General features: G+C 34.0%; 1 protein-coding gene across 3 annotated transcripts in view; it reads left to right on the top strand.

The window, feature by feature from the left end:
- The first annotated feature begins 1,447 nt into the window (after positions 1 to 1,447).
- LOC149783803 (uncharacterized) overlaps positions 1,448 to 20,969 on the top strand; it is a 42,374-nt gene continuing 22,852 nt past the window's right edge. The window contains exons 1-8 of one of the 3 annotated variants that reach the window (XM_089932029.1): positions 1,448 to 1,607; positions 6,952 to 6,969; positions 8,929 to 8,946; positions 10,982 to 11,002; positions 14,149 to 14,169; positions 15,327 to 15,347; positions 16,325 to 16,345; positions 19,342 to 19,362. In XM_089932029.1, coding sequence (XP_089788155.1) covers positions 6,961 to 6,969; positions 8,929 to 8,946; positions 10,982 to 11,002; positions 14,149 to 14,169; positions 15,327 to 15,347; positions 16,325 to 16,345; positions 19,342 to 19,362 — 132 coding nt within the window. In that variant the 5' untranslated portion in view covers positions 1,448 to 1,607; positions 6,952 to 6,960. The remainder of the gene's footprint in view (positions 1,608 to 6,951; positions 6,970 to 8,928; positions 8,947 to 10,981; positions 11,003 to 14,148; positions 14,170 to 15,326; positions 15,348 to 16,324; positions 16,346 to 19,341; positions 19,363 to 20,969) is intronic. The other 2 variants (XM_089932030.1, XM_089932031.1) reach the window with 2 other exon arrangements.

Below are 20,969 nucleotides of genomic sequence, written 5' to 3'. Positions count from 1 at the left end.
AAAAAGAAGAAGAAAATGAGAAGAGGAAGAAAGAAGAGGAGGAAAAGAAGAAAGAAAAGAAGAGAAAGAGTGTAGGAGAGAAAATAAGAAGTTGGTGGAGAAATAGAAGAAATTAGAAGCAGAAGAAACCCAAAGGCCCTTTTCAGGGCCACTCCTATTTCTCGAAAAGAGACTGACTTTCCATTGCCTACCCTTTTTTTCTTTAAAAAAAAATAGGGTCCCAACCCTATTCCATTTCCCCTTGAGGCTCAACAGACCCAAACGTCTTTTTCTTCCAATGTTAAATTCCATTGAGGCTAAAGTAACCCAGGCTTTTTTTGCCCATGTTAAATTTCCCTTGACGCTAAAGTAGCCCAGGGTGGTTAATGTTAAATTTCCCTTGACGCTAATCTTGTCAAGGGTTTTTTGCCCATGTTAAATTTCCCTTGACGCTAAAGTGGCCCAGGGTGGTTAATGTTAAATTTCTCTTGACGCTAAAGTGGCCCAGGGTGTTTTTTAATGCTAATTCCCCTTGACGCTAAAGTGGCCCCATTCACTACTCTGATATAATCCAGGCTGTGCATTGTTTCATAGATCTAAAATGTCCTTTAATGAGGTTTTGTCAGATCAATTTATTTATGTAGTTCGAGTTACAGCCCTACAGTTAGCATGTCATTGACGTATACAACATTCGTTATAACAAGAACATCTTAAGTACCCTTAGACATGCATGCAGTTTAACAGAAGTTTGCATGTACATCGTCTTGTACATTTTGATGAACCTTATATTAGTTTTGTCCTGTCAATTGTGTTTTGGAAAGAATTATGGACATAGACAATTAAGTTGACTTTTCACATTGGATAGTGCTTGTTACGAACATAAGTAATGAATCATTTAGCACATCCATCTGCAGCTCGATATAGGTCACTCGGGGCCACGAGTGGCAGAGTGGTCTAAAGCGCTCTCCGTTACGGAATATTGCTATCTCACCTATGTCTGCGTGGGTTTGAGTTTAGGATTCGGCCAATGTGGGTATGTGAGAAATCTTGCCAGTAGCTTCTGATGGGTCGGTTTTTCTTCCCGGGGTTTTCCCTGGTTCTTCCTCCACCATTAATACTGGCCGCCATGCACAGCCTACCATGTGCTGAAAAATGGCGTTAAAACCCACAACAACAATAACAGCAACAATATACGTCAGATGTAGAAAACAATACATCATATTTATTATACTGATATGGTTTGCAATCCCGTGGCTCTGAATAACACAAACATTCACGGGCATATCATATTAGCATAACTGTTCATTTCTCATGACCTTGATAAATGATCTAGTAACAGACCGTAGAACGGTTATATTCAATAGAAAATTATTTGTTGTTCTGTATTGATTCAGCCAAGCGGTCACGCTCTGTATATTAGCCGCACGCTATACTAACAGCACCTCAATACCCGCTGAAACGACATGTTCGTACCGGTAAAGCTGGCTGGATCTTGCACCACGTGTGGCTATGTGAGTATATATAGCCTGTGCGTAAACTCGTAACTGTTCTTGTTCATCGAGCAGAAGAGTGAGGTCCGAAATTCTTACTTCTATATTGAACATCAGGGATTGGAAGAAATCACTCAGGTATTGTACCAAATTATATCTATATATGTTTACACACACACACACACACACACACACACACACACACACACACACATATATATATATATATATATATATATATATATATATATATATATATATATATATATATATATATATATATTTAAAGTTTGAAATTATATGTAACGTGTATTAGAATTTAATAGTTTCGATGGCAAATACGTTATTTCGCTGTTCGTATCCCCAGTTGGGAAAGTAGGGAAACGTCGACGTCAGCTAATAAGTAAAGGAAATCTTTCATTTATGCTCTACTTATCTGTATCATATACATCTTATAAATGGGATATCTTCCTGCTGAGGGAGTGCGCAAGTAATATACGGTATTTAATATGCATAGCCAGTCATATCATCCTGACACCAGGCCGACCAGTCCTAACACTTACCTCCTAATGCTAAGCGCAATGCGGGGCAGCAGCTATAGTACCATTTTTGTAAGTCTTTGGTATGGCACAGCTTGGGATCGGACCCACGACCTCCCGCATCCGAGGCCACCGGAGCGGTTTAGGAAGAAGCTAAGAACAGTTTTTGTTTTGTGTATTACGGCGCAGCTACACAAATACGTTATTTGTCAAGAGACACGTGGAGCACACATCATGACCAGAATCGATCCTATAGCATTTCGGTTAGGGTATGACGCGCGCAACGCAGCCTCTGTATTGTCTACGTTAGGTTTCCTATACCACGTACAGGAAAACACACCAGATCCCGAGTTTGTACTTGGATTTCACACGTTAGTGTCCAGGATTCCCAGCATATAAAAGTTGTTGTCCTGGCCCAGAACGCTGGGATCCCAATAATAAAATCAGAATTAACATAAATCATTACTTACCTATTGCTTCATAAATTGTATTGCAGAAAACTAAACAATCTAAGTGACTATTGTGAAAAGTCCTTTTTAGTACATTGCACATGTAAACTAAAGCGAAAAAGCATGAGTCAGTAGAATGAGATCTTAGGGAATGAGTCATCCTTCGTTCCAAATGTTAATACAGGTAAATTTCATTAAGAAAATTGAAATTCGCATATAACGTGTTATAGTTTATTATTTAAACTGCATCAGTCACATTTGTCATTAAATATTTGCAAACTGATTATACTTTTGTGGTTGCATTATAAGCTATTACGTTGAAATTGTAAAATTGTTTTCACCATTCGCATAGCTGTCCAGTGCCTTTCTTTAGGTGAAAATATCTCGGCCCACAACGTATATCATAAGATGACCATATTTTGTTAGATTGAAAGTTAATGAAATGTAGGAATGTTTAGTTTATCGAATGGTCAGATGCGTGCAAGTTTCTTTCCATGGTTGCTCGATTTTAAAGTTAACTGTTTAGTAGGTTAATTACGTCTTCACCAATCATGTGCCATTGTTTTAATAAGTACCTTTATATTTCACTGAATCATATGTATATTCTAATCATCGATCCCACTGTTGCTATGTTGCTTATTTCCACAAGTGTCGTCCTTAAAAAAGTTCAGTTCCTCGTGTTTTCATTCCGACCTATAACAATACGTTACACTACCAATGCATTCGTGAATCAATTTTGCCTAGTCAACCTAAATCACCCAGCAAGGGTAGCAACCTTGCATTATCTTGTTGCCAAAATAGAAATAAACCAATTATTAAAACAACTGATCATAGATGGCATTGTTAATGATCGCTATTATCATAGCATACAGTATAGATTGTATGCTATGTCAAAGACTGTGGCAGACGGATACTTTCTTTGCATGCTATTATGGTCTATGGAATTATTCTGGAAATCGATTACTAAGCAGTATAAAGGTTAATAGTTGTTGTTTGTCAGCGATTCAGATCAAGTGCGTTTAGTACAGTAGAAAGTATTGTATGCGCCCTTGACACATAATCGCTAGAAAGTACTGTATGCGCCCTTGACACATAATCGCTTCATAAAGAAGGAAAATATTATAAATAACTTTAAACTGGTGAGTTATTTCAACGTAAATGGTATTTGGAGTTGAATTGGCGCAGACACGGTTCGGGTATGGGAACTACTTTTTCACACCTATGCTCCTGCTGGATAACCTGTAGAGTTAAAAAAAAGTATTAGCCTCAAAATGTCTTGACGATTTAAAAAATAGTTTTAAGATTGTTATTAATAACATAATTTACTTGCTTTTAAATTTCACCACGCAGTCTTACAATGAAAAGGTATGCATAACGGAATGGACAAAAGAGATGCATATGCAATTGCACGTATGTTTTTAAGTATTCCAATCGAACTGAGGATAAAATGAATACATTGGACAAGACTGAAAGTTAGAAAAGATAAAGAATGTGAAGTTTGGCAAAATATATAAGTTAGTAAAGTAATGATAATAAACAAAAAAGGAAAGTACCTTTTTACAAAAAAGTCCATACAAGTTTAACGTTGGATCCATTTCGCAGTAGCCTCGGGCTAAGTAATACATACTTAAACCTCGATACAATACTGGTTGCTCAGATAATAATTTTACTGAAATCAGGAATTGAAACACAACATTCAAATTTAAAGAAAAACATGTTAATATTTAATAAACACATTATTATTATTATTATTATTATTATTTACTGTTGTATTAGCTCAACCAACACAAAAGTTATATTATTAATTGATAAATAATTTATCCCCCCCCCCCGGATATAATTTGCAAACAATAAAAGAGGTCGTATCTACGACAGCTGGTTAAGTAGATTATACACAATTGCATTAATAGTACCAATGTGAATTCTTAATCACTCCTCTTTGATACCCATAATGTAACATATATAACACTGACACCGCTCCATTTAAGTTGTAAGTGTTGTGGGTTTTACATCAATTATGCCTTTAAGTAACACACAGTTATATATGGTAATGGGAATTCGAAACCTGCTTGGAAATTCTGTTTTCGTATCCCTTAAGCCTTGAAATAAAACCATTGACCTATAACACTGAATATTGTGCATATAGGTGTACCCTTCAGACTCCTACTACTAATGGGGAACCTTTTATGCATGTCGATACGAAGCTATTAGCAGAAATACCTATCAATATATACATGGGCAAGCAAAGTGTTAGATATGGACGAAGAGCAGGCATATCAGTTCAAACAAACAACTGTAGCGACTCTGTATCTAATTCTGTAAATAACAGTACAACTCCAACCTTTAATCCGAAAGGACATTACTTTACAATATTAAGTCAATCTGGGGAAGCCGATTCTGAAATTCTCATCGCTATTCCGTGAATATGAATTTCTAAATTTGTTTTCGAAATTGGTGACATATTTTGCATTTTCAGTTTTGCCATTGAAGTCATCAATTATTGGTAGTAGTTGTTGTTGTGGGGTTTAACGCCATTTTTCAGCAAACGATAGGTTATGCATAGGGGCCAGTATTAATGATGGAGGAAGAAGCCGGGAAAACCCAGAGAAGAACCACCGACCCACGAGAAGCTACTGGCAAGCTTTCTCACATACCTTCATTGGCCGAATCCTGGACTCGAACCCACGCAGACAGAGGTGAGATGGCAATGATCCGTAACGGAGAGCGCTTTAGACCACTCGGCCACTCGGGGCCCCTTTGGTAGTAGTAGTGAATCTGTCTCTGCGACACTGTTCACATTCCTATAATCAGTACACATACGGACATTGTCACATGTTTGTGCAACACTGCTATATGGTGAAATTACTTTAATTTAGGTCTAGGAAATATTTCTAGGCAGATATTGATTTTATTTCTTCAAACATTACTGTTTAAGAAGTTTCATGATATTTTTGCTGGTGATGGAACAACTGGAAACTAGTGGTCATAGCCACTAAATAGCTGTTTTAATTCACTCTTCGCTTGTGGTAACAGATGAGAAAGTTTCTGGTCTAAACAATTCAGTATTACCGATTTCCGAAGATTGGTTACACTATTGACACTATAGTCCGATTTCATTTATCGTTTAAATCCTTACTTTGTGGGACAGGTACAACTAAATTGCTTGAATGATTTACAGCACTAACTCTATTAATATACTCCTTTAACATATGTATGAGTAATAATAATCTAACATGAACCACTTACATTATTTCGAATTGTATAATGATCATCAATACAAGACTGAACATGATTGAGAGGAATGGGCAAGACTACCATAATTAGATGAACCGGTCTGCAACTTATATCTTTTGTGCTTATGTCAAAACTTGATTTTGTCTTGACATATTATCTGATGATTGGGTCTTGCCGCTTCGCAACATTTAGGAATTTGTATTTTAAATGAGATGATAGTAACGCAAATTAGTTGCTTAGTCTTTAGTTGAAATAGGATTCTTTTTTAACTTAAATTGTCCACAGACAGTATGTCCCTACATTATGCTACCGCTCCGGTGGCCTAGTGGTTAGAGCGTCCGCCTCAGAAGCGGAAGGTCGTGGGTTCGATCGCCAGCCAAGTCATACCAAAGACTTACAAAAATGATACTAACAGCTACCTCGCTTGGCGCTCAGTATTAACAGGTTAGTGTTTGGACTGGTCGGCCTGGCGTCAGGATAATGTGACTAAGCGTGACATAATGATACATGTCGGTGGGACGATGCCCCAGTGCTAGACATCACTATAAACTGTCACACTGCAGACATCGTAGCAATATGACTGAAAAAAATGTTAAAGCTACGTTAATGCACACACACACACACACACACACACACACACACACACACACATTGTTCCTTAAAGGAATAGCCTCGGGGAATATTGTCGATGAGTGCATTATCATCAGTAAGTATTTGTTGCTTGATTTGGTCTTTGGTGATGAACCGACACAAATGGACCGACATATGAGGATACTGGTCCTTTGAGAAGACTAATGATTATGTTTCGTCATCTAGATTAGAATTAAGAGAATGGGTAGATAAAATACCACTTGTACAGAGATCAGTACATCTTGATTATTCGATAATGTGAATTATGAACAATATCATTTTCAAGTGCTTCCATTAGCAATTTCATAGCAACATGTCTTTGTTTGCATACTAAGTATGTAAGAGCTGCTTAGCCTGAAGTCGGAGTAGGTTCTAACAAATCCTTTCAACTGAAAAATTAATGCAACGAAATATAATTGACTTTACAATGACCGATGTTTATCATAGGAATAACTACTTTTATGGTAAACATATGATATACAGAGATTTATTTGGTATGGTATAGTAACTTGTACATAATATTACCTCAAGAGACCAGTATTGTTGAATAAATTTCACGTTATTAGATACGCTGATATGTATTTGTGAATATATATGCCCTGTTTTAATTTTATCGTTTTGTATTTTCAGAAATTAAAGATGGAAGATGTGAGTATTGAAATATCAACGGCAAGCAAAAACTATGAAGGGAATTTTAATCCGACCTTGACATATATTGAAGCAGAGATGCTTATAAACTTGTTTTATTTTAGCCATGTGACGCACATGATTTTACTGGATTACCTTTTAAGGTTCATTACATCTAGTGTTACAGCATTTGTAATATTGAAATCAATGATATTCAGTTAAAAAAAAAAAAAAAAAAAAAAAAAAAAAAAAAAAAAAAAAAAAAATTAGTAAATCTATGTGTATATTTACACCTCTTTGTAAATATTGAATCATACATAATGGCGTGGACATTGTTGAAAAAATATGTTTTTATCTCATGTTTCTGAGCTGTTTTTCTATATCGTATATTTATTGCTATCGTTAAAACAAGGACATAACATTTTCTGAGTTGTGAGAAGACAAGACGACTTGAAGATAATACATCCAAATGATAGCATTTATCAAGGACCAATGTATTGTCATTTTTTGACTATGGGTATAGTATGGTATGTATTGTCTATCTAGCCATACGTCGAATTAGCTATTGTTCTACTGATTATATGACCTCACAAACGTTTAATTGATATGTACGCAATATAGTATGCGATTGCGCTTGCGTTTGGCATAACCCACAACGAACAGTCATCAGCAGAAATGTGTAATTATGTCTTCCATCTCAGTATCTGGATTTTAAGTTATTTAAGACAGGGCATGATTCCTGTTGTAATGTGTCTGCACACGTACGATAAGATTGCGTCATATATGTAATACCGTCCATGTATCACTTAACGGAAGTGTACATTTGATTGACATTTGATTGACATTTGATTGACATTTTACGGGTACTCTTTGAATAGAAGGAACAAAAGGCTGAAGGTGATCATTTCTCGAAATGACAGCATGAGTTTAAAAATGTCCCAAACATGTAAAAATTAGATTTAAAAAAAGAGGATTAATCTGTGGTGATCAAAATATCAGTCACTACTGAATAATGTGGTGATGAGAGTGATATGCGTATTGAATTGGTTGAAAATGTTCGGTTTATCACTTATGTTTAAATCAAATTATTTTGATATTCTCTACGTATTCTTCAAAATAAATATAATATCACCAGCAGTCAGAACAGAATTATCATATTTTATTGCATCAAACCTTATATGCAGCCCGAACTCGAAACAAGCAGACAATAAGTTAAGCAACAGCGAACAGTCATGCAAAAATAGTTAAGAGATAAAGCACCATCATTCACGGTGAACACATCTGGAATGCCTTCTTTACGTTGATACATATACTCAAGGAAGAGCTTGCTCACTTATTAGCAATCAACATATTGACAAGGAAGAAGCAGAATTCAAAATATGTGACATAGTCACGTTCTGTTTACAATTTGTCGATAAGCTAGAGTATGCTGCCATAAGTATTCATTTTCCTTACTAAACATGGACGCATTATACTGGTGTCTTAGAAGGGATTTCGACTTAAAGAATACCATTTAAAATAACTCATTGCGATTCATGGATGCTGCAGATTAAGTAACTTGTAAAGGATAAGTTTTTTGTCGAATCTACATGTGTTGTATAGATATCAAAAATATATATTTATACACCAATGTCTCGAATAATCTATCCAACCAATCATATATATATATATATATATATATATATATATATATATATATATATATTATATATATATATATATATATAGTATCGTCAATATATTGAACCTTGCATAACATTATTTCTCATTCATTCTTTCAGGAATTAGAATTTAAAGATTCGGAAATTTAGATACAGGACAACCCATACAGGAGATTTTTCAACAACAAATATCTTCATCAGTAGTCAGATTAAATTATGAAATGCACTTGCGAAAATGTGTATTCTTATGTTCCGTCTATAGGGAACATGCGAGATAAATTCACCAGTTCAAACATCTCTGTTTTTATATTATTTTCAGAGCGGATGGCAAGCACAAGTAAGTAGTAAAGTGTTTCTTTCAGACAATAAATACAAAGTATTGTGCCATAATGTTATTGTATGTGTTTCCTTTTATATGTTTTATATGATATGAACAGTTCTTAATACAAAAAGATTATTCGGTTCTAAATCAATTTTGTCAACAAAAGGTACAATGTAAAAAGAAGTGCTATTTCCTCACACTTAAATTAGTATTATCATGCTTTATGTTTATACATAAATACAAACAAGCAATTTCAATTTTACTTATATAATGAAGTTTAATTAGATGTATTTATTATTATTAGTTGTATATAGTTACGACCAAAACATTACAATTATATGTCGATTTAATTTGGTCATACAACATTTAATAAGTAACCCTCTATACCAGAATGATTAGACACAGTTTAGCAGTATAGCGTGACAACATAATGGGTTCTTAGATGGTGGAGGGATGCCGAGTTAGTCTGCTAGGATTTCTAAATGGCATCTTCAATCCAACTATGTTCTTGACATCTGTGCGTGGGACGGAGCATGGTGGCCATTCTCAACTTAGCAATTGCGTTGTATGTCACACATTCATATCAAGAGAAATCAAAATCTATAATTTTACTGCTTGCAACAGGATTGTTCTTGTATAAACTTCGATCGAACTGTCACAAACACCAAGCGCTTGCATATACGTGCAATACAGTGAGAGTTGTGTCAGCTCTTTTTCACAATGGTAAACGTCAGGATTTCGATTACACTTACATTAGTTACATGTGCATTGAGCTGCGAACAACATAAAAGTGTCCAGAAGAAGCTAAGAAACTTACTGGTGGTTAAAATACCGATTTACAAAATGAAACAAATTTGCAGAACCTGAGCAACAAATGACGAACAAAGCAGTTGATTAGTTTAATCATGCTATCAACCAAATGAAATTGAATTACATTATTTCCACGTGGATGTTCAACATTGCTGTAAAAAGGTGATCGAAAGAACAATGTCGATACTGGAAATTTCAGTAATTTTTTTTGATGTTATTTTACATATCTCACTTTTCTGCAGACTTGTATTTTGTAAGCATCGTGCAAGTTTATAACTATGGGGTATTTTCATACCCTACATATGTTGTCACAAATGTTATGAAAACCCCAAGTAATTGCAAGTTTTAAACTCGTGGGAATATTATGAATTTGTAATACTCTGTACTAGTGAGGACTTACGTTTCCTTTGAACTTACGTTAAATTTATTCAAATACAACTATAACTTTTAATGATAACGTCTATCGAGCTTCCTATTAGTTTCCTTTTCACCTTCACTTCATCAAGCTGTTCAGAGATTACTAGCTGGAGACAACCTACAAAACAAATCACGAGCTTGTGAGGGACTGACGAACTATTACTAGCTCCGATTGTTCAATACGGCTACTGGTATGTCTTCGAGATGAGTATTAAGTCAGCTAGTTATTTGCTTTCTCACCATCAGGTTCCTAAAGAGTCGATGAAACATAATGTGCAAACACGTTGAAGTTGTAAAGAAAAATGAATGTATTACGATTTGTCCCCCCCCCCCGATCTTGAATAATCTACTGACACAGAAACAATCCGAATTAATTTTACGAGCATTAGAATTTTTTGCTTTGCAGTTTTAAAGATAAGGAAATCAAAGACACGTTGATATAACCATATCTGAGAATTCTTATGTCTGATGTTGATAATAAAAACCTTTAATAGGCCGGACTTGTCACACATATATAAACATTTGTTGGTGGCTGACACACACACACACACACACACACACACACACACACACACAATATAATACGTTTCATTCATTTTTAAGACTGGAAATAATACGAAATTGATATATAGAAAGTTAAATACACCAGAATATATATAGGCGAATAGATAAAATTGGTGTCATTGTGGGGTCCTTAGTTCGAGTCATGATGTGCACCTTATTTATGCTTGCACATATGTGAATGCACATTTACCGTCTATTGGAAATAGAACGGCTGAGTTCATTTCATTACTTCAAATATCTGTTTTTGCATTTTTTTCAGAGCGATTGGCAGCCACAGCAAGTAAGTGTTAAACTGCTTACTTGCAGCGAATACATACAAAGTATTATGGTGAAAGGTTGTCATATGTGTCATAAGACATACATGCATTAATAAAACTGTTCATTGAATGTACGTCATCTTTAAAAAGAATATACTATGTGGAAACAATATGTTAAGTTCAACGCTATTTAATGATTTTGATTTTCTTGTTTAACATCTTGAAGCGTGCAGACTAAATTTTGTTTTTCAGTTCCCTTGTAGGAGTTTCGTTTTGTAATGTGGGAGAATGCTCATAATTTATTTCTGTACAAACACTCTTAGGTAAACATGCTTACAAAATTACTGTCACGAAGTATTGTAACTTGCATGAATTTATTGCTATATAGAGGCACTAACAATTATGTCACAACTGTTTTTAAAATATCTTTCAGATTAACAGCAAAGGTGTTTGATTTATTAGAAAAAATTAATATATCGATCAAAAATCGATCTGTTTTAGAATACTGTTTTGTATCTATGCAATCATGCATGTGCTAACATGATAAAGTCCTACTATTTGTCTGAAAACTAGTAAGGTCGTGTGTAGGTGAGGTTTTTACCAGTATCTCGTACTTATTGATATCGGTATAATGAAAACAAGAATATAACATTTACGGACTAATGATAGTTCGAGAATGCTTCAAGTACATACAAACAAATGGGTGACATTGATTTACTACCGACTATTTCCATTAATTTCAACATGAAAGTATTATGTTAAGGCATAGTCTGCCCAGTCAATCATGTGGTTATGTATTGGTTTTCCAACACATAATAGCACAAGCCATTGGGAGAGTTTGAAAAGAATTTTCACTAGTATAATCTGATAATAGGCGTGCTTGAATGTAAGGGTATAATTCAAAATTCAAGGTTATAATGGATACTTATATGTTGTATTTCAGTGTCCTGATTTTAATAATTGAAATTCCAAAACGATCAGAATCATCTTATAACACATTATTGGCAGTAACTAAAGCACAATTTGTAAAGATTCGCCCACTTGGAAAATAACGATGAGCGAGATCTTGATATACGCAATTGTTATTATTATTTTATTATTATTCTTATTTATATTATTATTGTTACTATTACTGGATTATGTTTCATTTATCAATCAGTTCTACTATTTCATTACTATCTGTCTTAATATCAAACTAATTCTTTAAGGAATTTTTCTTGCCCAAAATTACACGTAAAAATATCGACGAACAATATAATTGTATTTCAATGTATTGTTTCGAAATAAAAACAATTCTTATGTGCCAACTCGCTGAATTAATATCTGGAAAATATATAAGGCGGGAATATTGGACATTTTCTGCTATGTAGGAAGTTGAAAATTTCTTACAGTATATTCTAGAATAAATATTAGAGCTTTAAATACAATTAAAATTTGTTAAATATATATATATATATATATATATATATATATATATATATATATATATATATATATATATATATATATATATATATATATATATATATATGTATATATATATATATATATATATATATATATATATATATATATATATATATATATATATATATATATATATCTGTGCGTGTGTGTTTTATCATAAGAAATGAAAGTAGCGAGAAAATCGATTCATTGTTGTATTCCGTGCGTGGTTCAAATGTTTCACAGTATCGCAAGCTTGTTGCTGTTATTAAATATATACAAATTGTGACTTTATTTTATTATCAATCAAATTTATTCATTTTCTGATGGATACATGTTTTGCATCACCCTTTTAGTTTTATTTTCAGCTTGATTTTACACGGTGTATTGTAGGAGTATTAGGTCAGATACTCTACAAACAAGCAATGTAATGAGAGGGACTAAAAATGACGGTAGTATACACTCATAAGCAATCGTTGAAATATCCGGCTTTCGATATTCGAGGAGACGGGCGTTTATACAGTTTATCCTGTGTATGCTTTTTGACCTTCGAATGTGTCAACAATAGAGAAAGCGTAATGATTAAATACGCTTTCGTTCCCATCACGTCTAATGATAAGTCCAGGACATGGGTATGGTCAGGTCACGTCACGTGACTTGTGAATATTGCCATCTAGAATACAACCGACAGAGAAAGCATAATAAACATTGATACAATATAATAAAAGAAAATTGAAATATATATGTAGATACTACAATACATACATGATATCAGCTTTAATGATATCCGTTGTATAGTCCTCAGTATAAGTCATGTCATACATTTTTTTATATATTTGCGCATAATTGCACGCACGTGCACCTTCTATTGGAAACAGTTAAGTGGCGTTGATTTACTCATTTCAACTATCTCCGTTTCTGTGTTTTTAAATACAATTGACAGCCACAAAATGTAAGTAGTCACATGCCTAGAATTAAACAATAAGCACAAAACTTTACGTTTTACGGTTATTATATGATTTATGAAATATGCACATCCGTTAGATTGCTTGTCAAACATAACTCACACCGCCGGAAGATGCCTTTTAGCTCCTGAAGTTGTTGAAATTGTTGAAGTAATTTAATATTGGCACATTGCCTAACAAGCATTCTACTGACCTCTGGCCGTTTTCTACTCCATCTTTTTCAACCTCCACTCCACCCTTATTTTTTGTGCACCTAGGAATATTTCCAATTGGGTTGAATTAATGTCTAAAAGTCTAACAAATTATACATAATCAGTAATAAGTGGTGTTTCGTTTACTATATACCGTCTGTGAATAACCATGATTCTAAACGGATTTGTAATTTTTTGAGAAATTAATTCTTAAATGCTATCGATTTGGAATAATGTCCATAAAATACATAACTCTGGATTACTCCTTTGAGCTGGTTTGTTTTGCAGTTGAAAGGGTAAGTATATATATAACAAGTTGATACAATCTTATTTGAAAACTCGTCTGGAATCAGATTAACAGAAAATTGAAAACAATAGATCTATATATACAAAATCAATACATGAGATAAGTTCTAATAGAATCTGCTGTGGTGTACTCAGTTTAAGTCATGTCACATAGTTTATTTATACTTCCGCATATGTGCATGCATACGTACCCTCTATTCGAAACTGATATGCGTAGTTGATTTACTCATTTCGACTATATCTGATTTTTTCTTTTTTTAGGACAGTTGGCAACCACAACATGTAAGTACTAACCTGCCTACAATCAAACAATAAGTACAACGTATTATGTTATACGGTCATTATGAAACATTCACATGCATTAAAAAGTTTATTCTAATAATTTAGAAGCAAAACGTTTTAAGAGTAAGCCAAGGATATGCTACAATACTATCTGTATTATATAACTGTTATTAGCGTTATCACTGAAGTGCTGACGCATCACTTGTCTTGTGATTGTTACCAAGCAGTGTACAAACAACAGATAAAGCATGTGTGTGTATGTATGTTTGTGTGTGTGACTTGGATTTTTAACCTAGCATTAACAATTTTTCAGTCATATCATTTCGATGTCTGCAGGTGGCAGTTTATAGTGATGTCTAGTACTGGGGCATCATGCCGCAGACATGTAGCATGATGTCCCACCCATTCACATTATCATGACACCAGGCTGACCAGTCCTAACACTAACCTCTTATTGCTGAGTGCCAAGCGAGGCAGTTGTTAGTACCATTTTTATAAGCAGAGAAAGCTTAATAAACAAGCAAACATAAAGTGACAACAAATAACGATTGCAATTTGTTTGCTCTGCACAATTATCATTATTATTTCGACAATGAAAGAATATGTAAACTAAACTTAGTTGTCATTTGAATATTACTCCTTTGAGTTTTGTAAATTTGTAAAGATTCGCTCACTTGGAAAATAACGATGAGCAAGATCTTGATATACGCAATTATTATTAGTATTTTTATTATTATTATTATTATTATTATTATTGCTATTATCGGATTATGTTTCATTTATAAATCAGTTCTACTATTTAATTATGAAAGAATATGCAAACTAAACTTAGTTGTCATTTGAATATTACTACTTTGAGGTGGCTTGTTTTGCAGTTGAAAGCGTAAGTATATGCATAAGAAGTTGATACAACCTTATTTGAAAACTCTTCTAAAATCAAAATAGCAGAAAATTGAAAACAATAGATCTATATATAGTACAATTAATACATGAGATTAGTTCTAATAGAATCTGCTGTGGTGTACTCAGTTTAAGTCATGTCTTACGCTTTATTTATACTTCCGCATATGTGCATGCATACGTACCCTCTATTGGAAACTGATAGGCGTAGTTGATTTACTAATTTCGACTATATATGTTTTTTTTTCTTTTTTCAGGACAGTTGGCAACTACATCATGTAAGTACCAACATGCCTACAGTCAAACAATAAGTACAACGTATTAAGTTATACGGTCATTATGAAACATTCACATGCATTAAAAAGTTTATTCTTATAATTTAGATGCAAAACGTTTAAAGAGTAAGCCATGCATATGCTAAAATACTATCTGTATTATATACTTGTTATTAGCGTTATCATTAAAGTGCTGATATTTCACTTGTCTTGTGATTGTTACCAAGGAGTGTACAAACAACAGAGAAAGCATGTGTGTGTGTGTGTGTGTGTGTGTGTGTGTGTGTGTGTGTGTGTATGTTTGTGTGTCTGATTTGGATTTTTAACCTAGCATTAACAATTTTTCAGTCATATCACTGCGATGTCTGCAGGTGGCAGTTTATAGTGATGTCTAGTGCTGGGGCATCATGCCTCAGACATGTAGCATGATGTCCCACCCATTCACATTATCATGACACCAGGCTGACCAGTCCTAACACTAACCTCTTAATGCTGAGTGCCAAGCGAGGCAGCTATTAGTAACATTTTTGTAAGCAGAGAAAGCATAATAAACAAGCAAGCATAAAGTGACAACAAATAAAGATTGCAATTTGTTTGCTCTGCACAATTATCATTATTATTTCGACAATGAAAGAATATGCAAACTAAACTTAGTTGTCATTTGAATATTACTACTTTGAGGTGGCTTGTTTTGCAGTTGAAAGGGTAAGTATATATATAACAAGTTGATACAACCTTATTTGAAAACTCTTCTGGAATCAAAATAACAGGACATTGAAAACAATAGATCTATATATAGTACAATCAATACATGAGATAAGTTCTAATAGAATCTGCTGTGGTGTACTCAGTTTAAGTCATGTCATACAGTTTATTTATACTTCCGCATATGTGCATGCATACGTACCCTCTATTGGAAACTGATAGACGTAGTTGATCTACTCATTTCAACTACATCTGTTTATTTTTTCTTTTTTCAGGACAGTTGGCAACCACAGCATGTAAGTACTAACATACCTACAATCAAACAATAAGTACAACGTATTATGTTATACGGTCATTATGAAACAGTCACATGCATTACAAAGTTTATTCTTATAATTTAGATGCAAAACATTTTAAGAGTAAGCCATGCATATGCTAAAATACTATCTGTATTATATACTTGTTATTAACGTTGTCATTAAAGTGCGTGTCAAACATAATAGACTCCGCAGGCTGATGTCTTTTAGCGCTAGGTACGAACTATGCATGTTTCAGATAGGCATCAATTTACACCTCTGGGTTATTAGGGTGGACATTGACGGTTGTTGAAGTAAATTTTATTCGCATATTACAGCTCAAAACAAGCATTCGGTTGAGCTATGGCCGTTTTCTTCTCGATACTTTTCAACCTCCACTACACCTTTATTTTATGCAGCAACGAATCATTCCGGTTGAGCAACTGGGGCTAGTTGGAACTTTAGAGGCATCCTCTAATATCACATTGACTCGAAATTTGCCATGTGGGTAATCATCTTATCCCATTATTTGGTGTTCATTCTATATTCACTAAAACTATAGGTAATTTTGCAAACTGATTTCGGGTGAGGCTCCTTTTATTTCACATTTGTCTTTTATTTCATGTTGTAATGATCTTTAATTTAATTCAGGTTTCTTGGCTCGTACTCCTCTCCTTTAGGTATACACAGTGTTAGACAAGTTTCCTTTAGTTTCTTCCATTCTCGCTGAGTTATGAATTGCTATTGCCCTTCGCCCTTAAGGTCAATGACCCATGTTATGCCTCAGTGGTGTGTGTACATTAGTGTATAAATATGTTCCAAGAGCTTTGTCCTGTAAGTGTTAGATGACGCGGTTATTTTGATCATTTTTATAGTTCTGCTTTAACACTACCCAAAGAAAAAGACGTTTATGTAGCTGACATTTGCTGTTTCGCCCATTTAGATTTCGTTTGTATGGTGAAGATGGGTTAAAATCGTACATTTGTTACCATTATTAGTGTATTTTAACATCGAAAATATGCTGCAATTATATTTAGTTGTAATTTGTGTTTTAGGTGTACAAGATGTAAATATCTTCTGTAAATTAAAAGTATCAGGCTAGCAATTTAGTCTGGAGACACTTTGGATCTTAAGAGGAGAGCGTTAGCAGAGTCCGCCTGTTGGGATCTATGACATCATGAACCGAATTGGGCTCCAAAAAGCTTGGTTAGAATGAACCTGTATAGCCATGTCCAACTCAACAATAGGTTTAGAAGTATCGCACACCTATTCAGTTAAGGAAAACATATCAAGAAATTCATATCGAACAACAGAACAAAAAGGGATTTATTCATGTTTATAATTTATTTGAACTGTTCAATACAATTGCCACTTGTTAATATCTGCTAGACACTACTTTAAACAATCTGAATTCATTATTTTGGCAAAAGTCATTCTGATTATCCTCCTCGCACCTGTAGGTTACTAGTCCTTCAGACGATCAAATATAGTCCAGAAAAAGCCACGAAGTGGCTGAAAGCTCTTAAGTAAAACAGACCAAGAAATCACCAACAAAACAGTTGTTGTTGTTGTTGGGTTTAACTACTGTTTGTAGTATGCGATTGGCTGCACAAAGCGGACAGTATAAGTGGTGGAGGAAGAACCCAATATAACCTCGAGAAGAACTAGAGACTCACGGGAAGCTACTGGTAAACTTTCTCACGTTCCCACGTTAGGCGAGCCAGACACTTGAACCTATGCAGACAGGTGAGACGACAATAATCCATAAGGTTGGTCGTTTTAGACCACTAGGTCACCATGTGCCCCAACAACAAAAGATTCGATTATTACAATCAAGTTATTACAATTTTGATACTGAATTAAATTATATGAATGTGCTGTTTTGCAACATACCACATCAGACACTGTTATACAGAAGTTATCAAAGACAAAATCTACATGGGAAATGTCTTCACTGTTCCTTTATTACTATCATTCATATCACATATTTCTGTACACATATATTTCCTGGCAACAATCACTTTTACAACTGTGACGTATTGTGATACATGTTATATCTAATTACAATTGTATGAAAACCTCAATGGTTTCAAAGCGTTGATAATCATGACAAATATCAGAATAATACATAATTGGTACTGAGGAGGGCTAAAGTATACTAATTTTTGGTTTGGAGTTTCAGTTGATTGTGTTGCAGTACAATCATGGTTTTTTGTGATTAACGTGTTCCGGCTTCTTATTAATTTCGTTTTCAACATTTCTTCATACTTTCTATTGTGAGATTATTAGTTGACGAATCTCTGCAAAATAAACTATTTTTAACGAGGTCAAGGAAATGCCATGTTTACAGGCCCTTGGGTAATAGTTCCATATTTTATGGTTTTGATAGATCAGAGGAGATGTTTATTTTCACAATCTATCCTGCCTGTCCTTTGTGACTAATGAGAAAGTATAATGACAAATCACGCATCACGTGGCAACAAAGAAAGTATTCACTGAGCTTAGTCTGTAACATCTTTATTAATCTTTAGAGAACGAAACAATCAGTAAATTACACTTAGTTGATACAAACATGTTTACGAACGTCTATGTAAGTGGTCCGATTTCCCAGAGTATGTACTGTGATATATCAGATATATCCACAAATAAGACATCTTGCGATCACTGATAAACACAAATTCTCTCTCTGTATATATATATATATATATATATATATATATATATATATATATATATATATATATATATATATATATGTATGTGTGTGTGTGTGTGTCTTCTGACATGAGAATAACAGAAAGTCTGAGATTAGTAAACAGCACAGTTCATACGCGAGTTTTGTTCAAAATGCAAGTGTTGTTGGTTGCTCAGTCCAATTCACGACAACCATTTTAGTTATATTTTCGCTTATGTGCATGCACAAATACATTTTATTGGGGGCATATAAATACAATTGAGTTCACTGTTTCAAATATCTGCCTTTTTCAACTTTTTAGAGTGAATGCCAGACACATCATGTAAGTACGATAATGCCTGCTAACAGCAACGATTAAGTACTAAGTATTATGTTATAATGTTATTCTGTGATATATAAAACAGTAATATATTTTGTACAATTCAATGATTGTTATTTATAATTTTGAAGCCTGCAACATAATTTTGGATTTCTTAAAATTTCCTGCAACCAAATTATTTTCTAATGACGGTTTATATTCAGTCTTAGTGTAGAAACATTTATAAAAACTGTTTGCTTTCAGTATTGTGATTTGTGTTGATGTGCCGCATTACGAATTCAGGTGCAATACCTTTACACAAGAATTGGTGTTACGGATGTGTTTGATTTAAATCAAAGCTGTTTAATTGATTAGGATGAATTGATGTAACTATAAAATCGAAATAATTTAAAATACTATTTTTTTCTGTTGAAACAAGCATGTGCAAATATGCGTAGGTCCAGTTACATGCTTGCAAACCAATAAGGCTTTATGTAGTTAAGATGCTTCCCAATTTTATGTATTTACTGTTATCACCAGAAGAAGGAAACAACGTTTATTGACTTGTGAGAGATCTATAATACTTCAAGCAAATACATAAAAATGCGTGACCTTTGTTTACGACCCATTATTTGTACAAATTCCACATTTGACTTTTTATCAAAAGTTATAGTCTTTCCAGTGCTTACTTACTGATTGTCACGCATATGATTGTACAAGCTTTAGGGGGATTTTGAAAAGACATTTACCTCATATGTTCTGTTAGTACGCGTGTTTGCATGTAGAATATTTCACAATTCAGTGTCATTAATAGGAATGTGTAAATATGTCCTCCAGTTCTTTGTCCAGACGTTAACGTTTAAAATGTCTGGACAAGTCCTGACCAGATTAAAACACATTATTTGATATGACACAGATCGCTTATAAGAAGAGATGATTTGTTTCACAAATATAACTGTCCAATCTGGAGCATTGGATGCAGAAACAAATGTTAAGTACATGTTTGACCTGTTCTTCCTTGACATATGAGAGCCGCGCACATGAGATATTGGTAATGCCAATGAGTCAATAAATGAGCAATGAATTTTAGTGTTTTTTAAATCTTGAGCTAAAGATCTTTTGTCTTCATCTGACTTCAACCTCTACTCAAACCATATCTGTAGAGGTTGAAATCCTAGCGGAATATCTGGATATATATATTGGTCAAAAGGTCTCCCATAATAATGAATAAGGCCGCTGGCTCAAATTTCCAAGCACTTCTACACAGTCGTTTTCTTTGACCTTTTGGCTTTCCCGTGCACTGGATTGCTTTGAATAAATGACGAAAATTCTTGCAAACTAAACATTATCATTAATGAGTTGTGCGTCTTATGCTATACAATGCTCCTGACTAAACATGATTTGTAAGTCTTTGTTCCCACAGATTTCTACGAGCTTCCTTTTAACATTGATTCATATATACCATTGCAAGATTATTAGGTGGAGTCACGCAACCCTTGTAATGTGAGTGACTTAAGACATGCCAGTGGTACAGACCCAAGGAAAATCGATCAGTTATTGGGCTTTTACTTAGCCCAGTATATGAATATTCACTCTTTTTCACATGTGCTCCTTGTGACTATGAACAATGG

This window comes from Sinohyriopsis cumingii, chromosome 14 (genome assembly GCF_028554795.1).
Source record: "Sinohyriopsis cumingii isolate HCF-2022 chromosome 14, ASM2855479v2, whole genome shotgun sequence".
In the NCBI taxonomy this organism is placed as follows: domain Eukaryota; kingdom Metazoa; phylum Mollusca; class Bivalvia; order Unionida; family Unionidae; genus Sinohyriopsis; species Sinohyriopsis cumingii.
Note: the sequence above shows the minus strand (reverse complement) of the source record. Positions and strands in the feature narration are given on the sequence as shown.